At 44.2% G+C, this 13,594-nt stretch overlaps 1 protein-coding gene across 1 annotated transcript in view; it reads right to left on the bottom strand.

Moving 5' to 3' along the window:
• The window catches only part of LOC104501112 (receptor-type tyrosine-protein phosphatase T), a 148,590-nt gene that overhangs the window by 20,807 nt on the left and 114,189 nt on the right, over window positions 1–13,594 (bottom strand). Inside the window, exons 14-17 of the mRNA XM_010144867.1 lie at window positions 10,216–10,303; window positions 2,948–3,024; window positions 2,019–2,055; window positions 779–876 (exon numbers count right to left, since the gene is read on the bottom strand). Of these exons, the coding sequence (XP_010143169.1) occupies window positions 779–876; window positions 2,019–2,055; window positions 2,948–3,024; window positions 10,216–10,303 (300 nt within the window). The remainder of the gene's footprint in view (window positions 1–778; window positions 877–2,018; window positions 2,056–2,947; window positions 3,025–10,215; window positions 10,304–13,594) is intronic.

Genomic DNA, 13,594 nt, shown 5'->3' with positions numbered 1-13,594 from the left:
AGTACCAAAGCCATGGAAGGTGACAAACATCAGGACAAAATTTTTAAGCGCTCCAGTTTCCGGCTGAGAATGTCTCTGAACTACAGACCACCAGGATTGGGAAGAACATACTGGAGAAAGTCAAGACAGACATGCCTGTTTCTCATGCCCTGAAGCCTAGCCTGCACCTTTTGAGTTATTCCTGTTGGCTCCCATCATGGGCTTTGGCATTTGCCTTGTGCTGACACAGGGACTTCAGGTTCACGTGAGTCAGTCAAGCGCCGGGTGTTGAGGAGGCCAGTGCTGCCAGGCGGCCCCAGGACCCAGCTGGGATGACACCACCATGGAATAGTGATCTTCTGAACTGACTGGAAACTCTGGGCTTTGAACTGTCATTTAAAGAGCTCTTTTGAGAGTTTAAACACCACTTGCATGTTCTTGTCCCTTTGGATCTTTGTGGGTAGAGAAATATTTGAATTATACAGATAAAGAATAATTATTACAGAAGTACATTTTTCCTTTTGTACTGAAAAAGGAGGCAGCTTCTCAGCTAGCATGAATTTGTATAACTCTGCTAAAGTCGAGACTTACATCAGGAACATGATCCTTACTAGTCTAGAAGAGAAGCAGCTAAGTGTTACAAAATCTAGCATTTAGAGGAAAAACCGAGAGTGCCTTACTTCACTCCCTACTGCAGTAAGCAAAAGGCATTTCACTTGCTGAGCCTGTCTGAGCAGCAGCGCCGTGTTACACCCAGCACTGGTTTGGCTTTATAATGCTGGGAAAGTGGTACCCTTACCCTGCCCACTTCCACCAAGTTGGTCACCATGACAACACTTGCAGAGTTTTCTTGCCAAATCATTCTCCAAAAATCCTTCACTGTCTCTTGCATCGGCCCTGGGGCAGGAGAGAAGACAAAAGGACATCTTAAGAATGACTATCGAATGGCAACAACTCTTGTCAGCTGTCCCCAGCCATTGCCCTGGTCCCACAGGATCCCACTCTCCCTTTCAGAGCATCCCTCTGCGACTCAGCGTTACAGGTACCGAACAGCCTGGAGCTCTCGGAGATCAGACACCTCTAGCACCCTGGAAAGAGAGGTGAGGCCTGTGTTGTAAACAGTGGAGACAGTTCCAGTAATCGCGTGTAAGTGAAGGGACATGGATGCACCCTGCATCCTGAGTCTGTAATTAATGCTGTACTGAAATTTGTGTCTGATGCAGCACTGAAATGACTCTTTTCCACATTGTAACGTGTATTAATTCTGAAGGAGGAAAGAACCATGCAGAAATCAGTCCATTTCTGAAACGACCCCAGAGAGAAAAAGCTCAGGTTCCAACAGCCAAGCAGCCAGTACTCACAGGAGGTTTATTAGACTAGAGCCTCCCTCTGGCCTTGTTTCCTTCCTCTCTCCTACGCTGTAGATGAAATCCTCCCACGGACTCCTGTCACCCGCTCCGCACGTTCTCTGCCTTGCTGCATTCCCCATACCCGTACGCCCATAAACACCAGTTGTGTTCCAAGAGGCTTCTTTACCCTTTCAACTGGGACGAGCCAGCAATGAAGTCATAAAGCAGAATTTAAGAACAGAGTCATGTCTGTGAACATCCCTTCTGCAGGTAAAGAATGCCAAAAATTAGGTCAAATGTTGGTAGCAGAAGTGGACATGGCATAAGGGTTTGGCCAGCAATGCAGGAAAACAGCACCCTACTGTAAAGAACAGGAGCAGGGACGTTTGTCATCTACCATGAAGAGCTCCATAAAGTCCCTTTTAGTTCTAATCTCATACTTCAGGCACAACGGACACATTATAGATCGTACTGCCACCTCTATGTCTCTAACATTTTTAATTCCTGCAGCTGAGGTTTTGCGTTTGAGTTCCACGACCTTGGAATGTCCTGTATCCTCCCCTTTGGTGCCCCTATACCAAGTTTTCAGACGTTCCCCGAAACAGAAGATGTCACCCTACAAACAGCTCTTAGAGGAGTTTAACGCAGCTCGGGTTTTACAAATATTTAGACATACAAGAAGGAACTTGCCTTGAGTTGCGATGTAATGGCGAGGCCGGTGGTATCCCTGGGAAAAAAGAAAATATGTGACAGTTCAGACAAAGCACACCAGCACCTGTTTCAGACTATCCAGGTACCACCAAACGCTGCTCCCTTGACCCTGCACTAACAAGGGTTATCCAACACGTGAAGACAGGCAGCTTCGTTGCCCTGCGAGACTTCAAGTGCTGATATCTCGCTCAGGCTGAATAATCAGATCTTGTTATACCAAAGAGAAAACAGGAGCGGGGCAGTTTCACTACTTCCTCAACGAAACACGACTCCTGTGACTAACTCGTGGGCAGCTCTGAAAACCAACAGGCAAAATGCTGCACCTTCTTGTCTGAAAGAGAAGAAAGGTGTGTGTCTGCCTCTGGTGAAAATGCTGCACATCGGGCTTACGTAACTCTACTAGATGTATTTTCCATCCCTTAAAGAAACTCCTCTGACTGTTGTCATGTTCCTAAGAATTAGAAGTCGCACACAAGAAATGCCTGTTCGTTAGATCATCCTGTGTGTTCGAGGGAAGCTGCTTTTCAAATGTTATTTTATAACACTAAAAAAATGTCACTCTATTTACATGCGTTTTGCAGTGCAACTTTGTAAGAAGTTGGTGAGTCTCAGATATCTACCAGCGCTACGGCGAGGGGCTGGTACTGATTTCTGAGTACGGCATTTAGCCCACATTCCACTTCTGTTGGTGGATCTGTCAAACAGAGGAAATCTCCATCTGTCCAGATTGGTCGGACAGAATAAACCGGAGACCGAGAACCTTCTCCCTGTCACAACACTATGTTTGTAAGATGCTCAGCTGTCATTCTTATCAGATCAACAGTCTGTCTCTGTGTCGCATGCACCAAATTCCTAAGCTGACTTGTCAGAGGAGGGTTTGTCATAGTGGGAATGTCCAGGAGCCTTACGTCGATGTAATTGGCATTGATGTAGTCAGAGTGAGGGTCCCCGTCCAGAAGCTGCAATCTCACTCTTGAATGATCATCTGAAAGAAGGAAAGGAAAAAAAGTGACAGTAACGATAAAGAGGAGTTTCTAAGTGTTTTAATTTTATCTGCAGATTCCTGCAAGTGGGTAATTGAATACTTACAACAATAGAAATTGGAAAAATATCACCGGTATTCCTACCCGCCCTGCCTTTTGTGTTTAAAATGTAACATTTAGTTCACAAGGTTAGCGTTCATCAAATTCACTGCTGTCACCATAACCCTCATAGAGCTTTTAAACAGACCACCAGCGTTGCTTGGTTTGGGGGTCTCGGGACAACTCTTTGCAGGATGTAGCTCCATGACAAAAGCCACCTTCATGCTTGGAAGTAACAGCTTCGCTGGCTTCATCTGATCTACGGAAACTGAGGCAAGAGCTAAAACTGTCAAGATCAGAATAAAAATAAATAGGTCACGACAGAGGTATGAAAGATTAAGGAGGGTGAAATCCTGCAAATAAGAAATGGGACCACCCAGAAACCCAAAATACTGAAGGAAATCAGAGCAGCCTTCCTTTATGCAGCCTCCAGAACTCATGGCAACCAAACAGCACTGAGGCAGTGTGAAAAATAAAAAAAGTAAAAAGGTTCATGTTTTTGAGGATGTTCAGATAAGGCAATAAAATAACAGATACCAATCTTTTCATCTCCCAGCATGCTCCCCAGCTCAGTCACAGAAAGGGACTATGCCAGTGGGCAGATTATGTCGTGATTTCCCCCCCAAGGAACATTTTGATCCGTCTCTGGAACAGCTGGTGCTGAGCTCTGTCACAGAAGATGCTCCACGAGCTGATTGCTCCGGCAGTCGCAGCATCCTCATGCGATTAACCGCAGAACTGCTATCAAAGGGCCAGTTGCTTGGCAAGGGCGAAGGGCTACCAGGGGTCACTGCTGGGCATGCTGGGCTCATTTTTAAAGGAGTTTTAAAGAAAGTGTAATACAGAGTCCAGTTTACTGCCTCCCTGCCAGCCCTGTAGACCCTGGCTCTCTGTCAGCAAAGCATTAATGTTCAGCAGCGCTTTGCAAACCACGGGCCTAAGCCTGATTTACATTCAATTAAAAAGAATCATAGCGATGGAACACAAAAATACGAGGTGTGATTCTGCAGTAACTCAGTCAAAAAGGGTTTTAGTCATCACTTAATTCAATGTAGAATCAGATAATAATTGTGAAGACAGAAGCGTATGCAGTTCTGAGAGCCAAGACTCGGATATACATTAAACAGTCATTCGGTTATGGAAAGCAATGATTCTCACACTCTCTTCATTCTTTGGGTGAGAGTTTCACACCCAAATATTACCAACCACGTTGGTGCATTTATCAATTCCCATATCTGGATTCAAAAAAGGTTACGCAGGTGAATCCATCGAGAGCTCTGTTATAATTTTATTAAGCAATACCACCAGTGCAGGCGCAGCGGCAGTAGGTGTACTCCTCAGAGTGCTGCTGATGTTCCCAGCTCCGGACAATTACCTGCGCTCAAGGCAACCTCACTAGGGGTTGGCAGTAAATCATGTGGTGAGACAGACGACCAAAGAATTTATACTTGGAGCAATTCACAAAAACAGACAAAGAGCTGATTAAACCGGACATCTAGATGAAGTACCCAAAACCTCCCGTAGCCAATTTCACACTTGCAATTCAAGGCAGCAAACGAAGCTAGTCAGGAATGACATGAAACAACAGCAAAGAGAAAACCAACCCTACAGCTAATAGCTGGGAGGGGAACATTTACCAGCTCCTCTTGTGATGCCATGGTGTGATACGGTTATGGAAGTCTTATTGCAACACCAGAACCAAGGAGACCAAACATGACCCTAATGGCAGGTGGAAAGAACTTCAGGTTGGTTCTTAAAGTGGGATGAAGACACTTTCTATTCAGAGCGGAAGTGCTCTGAACAGCCCTCAAGGAAGAGCCTGTCTCTCTCCACTTAATAGACCCCCAAATTAAGTTTCAGCTCCTTAGTTTCATTCTTCAGTTAAAAAGCGAGCAGGCAGGATGAGCACCTCCCGAGGGAGCCAGCCGTGAAAGACCCGAGCAGCAGACTGCAGAGCAGGTCTGTGCATCTAAACAAGTACGGCGACAGAAAAGATGCTCTGCAGCTGTAAAAAGCGCTGCTGGCTGTTGGTTTTTTTCCCTTTAAGCCAAATATAGTTATTCTGGCTGTGACAAAGAGTAAAGGAACAGGAAATGATCACTGGAAATGAACAGTATTTTAAAACAAGCAGACATTCAGGTTCAGGTTCAAAGACATTTTAGAATGAAATGAAAGATACTTTTAGTTGATCTTACTTCAGGAAGACAGAATTCAAAATATTTCATTGTATATTTTACAAAAATGAGATGAATGGGGGATTTGTTTCTTTTCTAAGTGTGAACAGTGCAGCCAGAAAAAAGATCTGTGTGGATGGTAAGTGCACAAAATATTAATGACAATGCAAAAAATATTAATGGTGTCCTTAACCTTGTTCACAAGTTTAGGAGCACAGTCTGGATCAAAGTTCATGAAATAACTTAACCTGTAAATTCCCTTTTCCCCCCCTATAATTTGGAATTTTTTTATGAAGAGGAGGAAAAAAACAATGCAAATTATTATGCAATGAGCAGTAACAATCTTGTACTTTGGTTTTTTTTATCTACAGACTTTAAAGGGTGTTTTAAAGAATAGCAAATGTCTTTGTTATATTTTCTCCCAATTGTTAAAATTTATTTCTGATCCTGCACCCTACCTTCTGGCCTACACTAGCCAAGGAGACTGCGTATTTGGCACACTGAAATGACAGTGTCACTCAACTCTCCTGTAAATTTATCAGACATCCTACCACCGTGTGCTACAAATGGACTGTAAGAAACTTGAAAAATTGAGGGAGAAGCAGAAAATTGCACATCGGTAACATTCAAGACTGTAAAAATGGGAAATATACTTTAACAAATGTATAAATGATTTTATTTCTTCCTGTTTACTATAGCTTTTATGCAAGTTAGCAGAACTCTAAGTTTGTATGAAGAGTACTTTGACTGAAATTGGTCTTAAAACACATTTAAAAAATGACAAGAATTTTAGCCTGCTCCCTTTTTAGCACAAAAGTGTTATCATTTCAAACTTCTGTCAAAATTCCCATTAGTGATCATTTGAAATATCTCTGCGATTTTTCCACATCTCATTTTGAGACCAGCGCTGGATTAATCTCACAAAACTTTCGCCATCTAAATATTAGGCGGCTAGTCTGAACCGGCTGTCAATGTTCCCCACCGGAAATGATTCAGCCCGGTTCAGGAACAGGAGGACTTGCCCTCCGAAGGATGCACCGTCCTCCCCTTTCTATCCTCACCAAGCCTGGACCATGCCTTAAGAATGGGCTAAAAGCAAAGTGAGCTACATCCCACCCTCCCAGCATCACGTACCACGAACACTGCACAGAGACGCAGGAGTCAAGGCACTGCAGGAGAAACAGCGGGATAAAAGTGCTTGGCAGATAAAAGACTTCTATTCTAAATCCAATACTGACATGTGGGGGGGTTCTGTTACACATTATATTACCCTCAGTGGCCAAGGAGCGCGCATTTCAGCTGAGAGCTCCGCTCATCTCCATTCATCAAAATTCCCTGATTAATTTAGTCTTCCAGCTCAAAGCATACAGTAGTCAGAGTACGAAGGAGATGAAGCAAATTTCTCCACTGCCTTTTATCAACTCAGTAGTTTCTCATGGCCATCACAAGACTTGGTGCCTAAGTGGGAAGATGGTAGAGCATGTCTAAAGCAGGACCGGTCCGAGCAGACCTGTGAGTGCTGACCTCCTCCTGTACTATTACGCTCAGTAAAGGAAGAAAATAAAGGGCAAGAAAGAGCTCTCTGTAAGTCGGAGCAAAACACAACCCAGTGTCTTCATTTCCTCGGCTCTCATCTGAGAGTTATCACTGTCTTGTACATAATGACTCTAAATCTGGACAAGATGGAGAGAAACGGAAGAGAACCAAAGGTCCCATATAGCTTCTGGACACTCCCTCTTCTTTTGTAACAGGTTCAGCTCAACCCACAAGAGCTCAACACCCCTCCCCTAACAACCACTTGCTGATGCACACTGAACACCTCAATAGCTAGGCCCTAAAGAGATTTTAAATCATTTTGCTTCAGCACATGAATGAATCCGCTACCTATCTGTGCCCTTGAAAGAAAAATCATCTCCACAACTGTCTTTGTGTTTACACCTTTTATCCCCAAAGCGCAGGATCAAATGCTGCCAACATGACGAAGACTTCCAGCAGGGCAGCTCCCTGCAGCATGGCAAAGCTGTGCAATTACAGAGCACCCTTCCACCACCAGCAGTGGGTGTCTGTAGTCATACAGACACCAAACCCACTTCTCAGCTCTTCCTCGTCTCTGAAAAACGTACCAGCCTTGCGGGTTGAAGGGAAGCCTGAAAAGCTGGGGCTGAAAGCAGGGGAGAGATTAGCGCTCTCTTGCATCCCTGCTCCGCGAGCAGATTAGCCTCATCTGCAGTTTTGGTTTGCAAATGTACGAACAGCAGATGTTGGGGCTGGCAGTAAGATCCAGGTTTTCGCAGAGAGGCACGATGTTAATACAGCCCTGGGAAAGCAGTGAGCCGAGTAAAACGGTCCTGTCAGTGTACTATTACCCAGAAGGCCGTAAAGACAAGATCTAATCTGCCCTGATTCACTGAGCAATGCTACTTACTGCAAGAGCTTACAAACCCGCGTTTTAACAAAAGTCTCTGAAGCAGTTACAAAAGTTAGATCAAAACCTGACTTTTCAATTCACTCCCCAAAAGGCACCGGCTATCGCTCCAGGAGTGATGGAACAGCAGCCGTGCTTAAACACCAAATGTTAATTGCCACCTGCAGCCTTTCACCAAATACACCGGCAGGAGCAAGCAGTGCACACGCTGGGATTCCCCAGCAGTTACGATTCTAGCACAACACAGCAGCTAAGGGTGTCATCATTTTCCCGCTCCGCTCGGGTTTTTGCACTGTTTGTACCCATCGAGCACCGTTTGTTTTTGTGATCTGCCAGAGGGAACTACTCTCCTGCCGTTCTCAGCTCTCCCACCAGTGCTCTGCTCTGGATCCTGCCGTTGCAGGAAAGCTGCCCAACGTCACCCATCAGTAGGGTCAGGCTCAAGCCTTAGCCACTGACACCACTGATAACTTCCCAACGGTTTTACAAAATGTCTGATGAAGGACGTGCTCCTCAGGCATCCTGCCTCACTTCCCCCCAGCTCTTCAAAGTGACGCAAGGATTTCACACCATTTTATCACTTTTTACTGCATGTTACTGAATTCTCCTTGCTGTCTTTTAGAAGAGCTGCTGTCTGCTCCTCAAACTCTTTCTTCTGATAAATATTTGAAGGGAACTCACAACTTTGTTATTTACCTTCAACTTTTCTCCATCCTTCCTCTCTTTCACTCCCTTGCTTTATCTATTCCCTTCCACCCTCTCAATCGCTTTCTGAGATTCTTCCCAACAGCCCTCAAACCTGAGCTGCTTTTCTAATGTTTTATACCATGCAGACACTTCTTCTTTAGCTTTGATTATACTTTGCATTCCCTTATTCAAGCTCATCACTCCTGTCTGCTGTGCTGCTGTATTTTTACGTACAGCTGAAAGGCTAACACCTAACAGGCTTCGCTAGACAACAATCCATCTTGTGTACACCTTCCCTTTAGATAGGACCCCATTTATCTTCCTTGATCTTCCTTCCTTCATTTCTTCTCACATTTCACTTGGAGTGCAACGTTTTCTTTAGGACCACCTTCGACATTAATTAGCTGGTGGCTGTTGCACACAGTCTTGGCTCTTCGCCTCCACGTTTACATTATGACAACTGCTCCCTCAAAAATCACAGAGAAGTGGGACTGGATCAGGGCTCACAAACTTCTGATCACACAATAACAGAATGGGTTGGGTGGGAGGGGACCTTTAAAGGTCATCTAGTCCAACCTCCCTGCAGTGAGCAGGGACGTAATTTTCATTTCCTGACCTTCATTTCCACACTTCTTCATCTTTACCAGAGTTTCTGCACTGAGCTGTTCTATGCCATTCTCCCCAACCTGTTACATGATTCATTTCTTCCAAGTGTTAAAGCAATGAGAGGAGTAGTTACGTGAGAGATGATCTTTCTTTGTGGCCAAGGGTTTTTTTTTTTTAATTCTTTAGTAAACTCTGCTTGTTCTACAGGAAATAGACATTTAACCTGAGGAAAAATACGATACTTATTATATCACTCAGAGTGACTTTATTTTGCTCTTATAAAATTCTATACATTTATCCTGTCATGAAAATCTATGCACAGTCATTTAGATTCTTAGTTCTTATTCTGATGGTCTCAGGCCTGGCTTCTCCAGCAGCCTGTAGACCTATTCCTCACATCTCCTCTCCCCAGTCATTATAAGGAGTAACAGAACACTGGGGTAAGAGCTTGCGGAAATCTCGACTTTGGAGATTGTTAGGAATAGGCTTCACAAATATCTGATAAAAACCACAGAGACAAAGCTAGCCCTCACTTGAGGAATAAACCTGACCTAAATGGTTTTATGGAGTCCTTCACTGGCCTGAAGTTCTGCGACGTATCAATATTCCTATAACATCGATGAGGCTGATGAAAGAAGTGAAACTAAAAGGCTTTAGTGCATTTTCAGCTGCCTTATTCTCATTCTGAGGCAGAAGCTAAGCTTGTCCCACACATCAAACCAGCTCTCTGGGGACAAGCAGCGACTGCTCCACTGGTTACTGACCACAAGGAAGGAGAAAATCTGACCTCTGATCCATATCTAAAGATCTGATATATCTGCATCTCCTTTTGTGCTCCCACTTGTGTCACTGAAAGCTCCAGGTTATGTAGTAAAAATGGACAGAAAACGGGCATCATCAGCCACTGCAAAAATCTGACAAAAGGACTTAGCCCTTAAATTACAAACATTAAGCACAAAGCAAGGTAGATAGAAAATATGTAAAAAAACATAAAGTCATGCAATGACTTTATGTAAAACAATGAAAAAACACCCATGAAATTAAAAAAAAAATCTTAGAAGCAGCCTGAAGCAAACAGATTGAACTACTGCCCGCTCAGCACTGTAAACCAGCTTCCAGGAAAACTCTCAAACGCCCCTTTTTCCACAGGATGCACATAAAGATCTTAGAGAAAGCTCAGTTTAATGTGAATTTACACCTACAGGAGATTATGTTTCCATATCTGTTCTTGTTGCGGTTTTCGTCTTCCTTGGCTGTATCCCAGGATGCCGTCTGCCCTTCGGGTAGTGCCTGCAAAATAAACAATAGTGGAATGTTTATAAACATCTGGCCAGTGCCTCCAGGTGGATTAAGATGACTGAGCAGGGCAAAAATAAAGGTGCTGCATAATTCAGTAGTCAAACAGCTGCTCCTGAGGAAAGGGCACATCCTCTAATGCAAACAGCAGAGCCTGGTGCAGACCATTTGCATCTCTTGGCTTCTGTTGGTGACAAATTTTTTTCCTCCCGCTACTTTACATCTGAAAGGATCAGGGGAATTTGTTTCTGGCTAGGCAGTCACAGGTTAACCTCACTTCCCCTGTAGAACATGGTTGGTGGAGATTTCACATACATCCACTTTTAAGAAAAGCCGGATGGCTGAAAATAATGCTCAGTCTTTCACATTTCAGTTGAGAACAGGTACAATGGTTTCACCTATTTCTATATTAATAACGGGGTGATACAACAGAAACCACTTGCTGGCTGTCTTTGGGCAAAGATAAAAAAGCTCAAGTTTTTGATCATGTGCCAGGGAGAGAGGCAAGAGGTAAACCAAGCTCATGAAGTATGAAAATAAAATAGTTTTCCTAAAATCTGCTCTTTTAGTTGAGAAAGGATGGGGTTTAGGGACCCTGGCAGTGCAGGGTGAATGGTTGGACTTGATGATCTTAAAGGTCTCTTCCAACCAGATGGTTCTGGGGGTAAGGGAAGTGGCAGACACAGGGCTCCCTTCCCCTACAGCTTGGCCCTACAAGTCCTCTGAACACACCCAAATGAGCCACTTGCCCCTTGAGACATCTCTAGGAAGGATTTTCAAGGCAGAGCCAGGAAAACGGCAGTTGTCACGGGACCTGGCTGGAGGATGGTCTTGCCTTCCTCAGATACCCGTAAGCAGGAGGATCCCTCTCCCTGGCTCGGGATGCTCGGGGATGCCGGCACAGGCAGCCCAAAGCAGCAGGCACACAGGCACACCAGTGCTTTCTGCCTGAACAGCAATGGCACCAGCTCCCTGCGTATCGCCGGCATCACTAGGGGACGGAAAGTCACGATCAGGAAACCACTGCTGTTGGAAGCAGCCGGACACGCCTTGACTCGTGCCAAAAACACAGGTGAGGAGAAGAACAGCTTCCACAGACCCCTCTATAGACCTGCCTCCTCCCAGATCTACTCCCTGCCATGACCCTACATTACTAAAACCAACAGCAACATTGTAAATGGTATTATTTATGGTCCTTAGGGGAATCATGGGGGGTTTATGCCATGGTTTTTTTTTTTTAATTGGAGAATCCTATCAGCCTTAGCTAGCAGCAGGTAGTTTGACACAGCTGGGCTAGAAAATGAATTTATATTCATCTTCACAGGCCATCCAGGTCTATTACAGTGTCCATATGCAATAGCAGAGAGACACAATTATTTGGATCTACAACAGCGACATTACAATTAAACTTAATATGAGCAAACCCCTGGCAGAGCAGATCATTGTGATTTTCCCCCAGAGGGGCTCCAGGACAGAAAATGTTCAGGTACTGCAGCACTGCCATGAGCACTGCTGACAAAAGACAGGGACAGTGAGTCCCTACTCAAAAGCCCAGGCGAAAGAGTAATAACTCTTTAATTGGTGAGGGCTTTGATCACACATATTTTTCCTCCACAGACAGCTGTTTCCAAATAGCAGCTCATCTCCTCAGCAAAAAAGCCAACAAACCCACACACAACAAAAAAATCCCCGAGTGAAAGAAAAGAGGTGAGGAAGGTTCATTTTCATCTTCAAAGACTGAAGAAAAAGGTGCCCTTTTTTCCCACTAGTATCAAATTACAGCAGATTGACCAGAGAATGGCATCAGTCATTAAAAATCTAATCACAGCCATCTGAAAAGAAAAAAAGAAAAAGCGCTTTCTCATGACTTCCACGTGGGAGAAGCTATCTTGGCCAAAGAAAACACATTCAGGTCCAACAAATCCCTTTTCAACAAACCCGATGCTTTCATGTGATTTGAACATGAAATTCTCCACTGAAATTGATGTTTTTATATTGGCCTGATATAGCCTCCAAAGATTTAAGAGTCCAGGATTTTACATCTCGTTCAATACCCAAGAAATCTCTGCTTTCCACAGAACTATCCATGTCCGTGGAGAGGAAGCACAGGTCTGGGTGGTGAGGAACACACAGTGCCTTTGCGGAGTTGTACTTTAATAGCCCTGCTAGAGCAGGGGAACAAATTGGGGGAACTGCATGTACACGGGTGCTACAGCACAAATCATTTTTCAGTGAGACCACTAAAAATGCAGCACCAAGAATCGAAACTGCATGAGAAATACAAAGGCAAAACCATCAATTGTGACTCGTTGGCACCCAGAAAAAGAGGAGCAAAGCGAATGTTTTGTTCCTTCAGATTTTGTTTGTGCAATAAGTATCTCTGTAATAGCAAAACAGGTTGATGTTCCTGCGCCTCTGCATCACCAGCAGTGGTGAATCAGGACGGATCACTCAGGCGTTGGCATTTCAGCCGCATTTCACAGCTAATGCTCCCGCTTCTTTGATTTCTTAACAGAAAACTTTCAGTGTTCAAAAATACCAACTTGATTTTTAGGCTTTTCTTACTTTTCTTCTTTTAGAGAAGTTTCATCAAATTTATACTGAAATATCTTCCCAGTAGTGGAATTTATGTTACAAAGAGGCTTTTTAAGCTAAATTGATCTGATTTTTATCTGAAATTACGAAGATAGATCTCTAAACGTCAGCTTCCTCTCAATCAAGCTTTCCAAGCACCACGGCCCAAAGATAACTGAAGTGTCCCCATTAAATTGAGGCTTATTGCAGCCAATTTCAATTTCCAATGGATGCATTTAGTTCATTTGCTGTTTGTTTTTAATTTAAATACGAAAACTTGACTCATTTATCGCGCTGATCTACCCCAATGCTGCAATATTGCTGCCACAGGCAACAACATCAATTGAAAGCCTTGCTGCTCATCTCAGCCGCATCACAGAGTCCTGGCCCTCTCCCTGCCGTCACTGTGTTCTCAGCAGTGGGGGCAAAACTGTTCCCATGACTCTGCTGTGACCCAGGTTAAAAACTGCTTTGGTTAATTGCAATAACCTGGAAAGAACTATTTCTGCCAGCTCAGCTCCCCATGCCAGGTTGTAGCAAAGCCTAAAGCCAATGCTGTCCAAGTTGGACGGCATCTCCAGTAACGCCCTGCTGCCAGACACCTTGCAATGTCACGGCGTAGAATGACTTTGAACCACAGGGTCTATTTGTCTGACCGGATAGAAGGTGTGCAGCCAGTCAGAGATGAAAGGGTTAAAAGCTAGAAGTGAC

Source organism: Buceros rhinoceros, unplaced genomic scaffold (assembly GCF_000710305.1).
Source record: "Buceros rhinoceros silvestris isolate BGI_N320 unplaced genomic scaffold, ASM71030v1 scaffold1071, whole genome shotgun sequence".
NCBI lineage: Eukaryota > Metazoa > Chordata > Aves > Bucerotiformes > Bucerotidae > Buceros > Buceros rhinoceros.
Note: the sequence above shows the minus strand (reverse complement) of the source record. Positions and strands in the feature narration are given on the sequence as shown.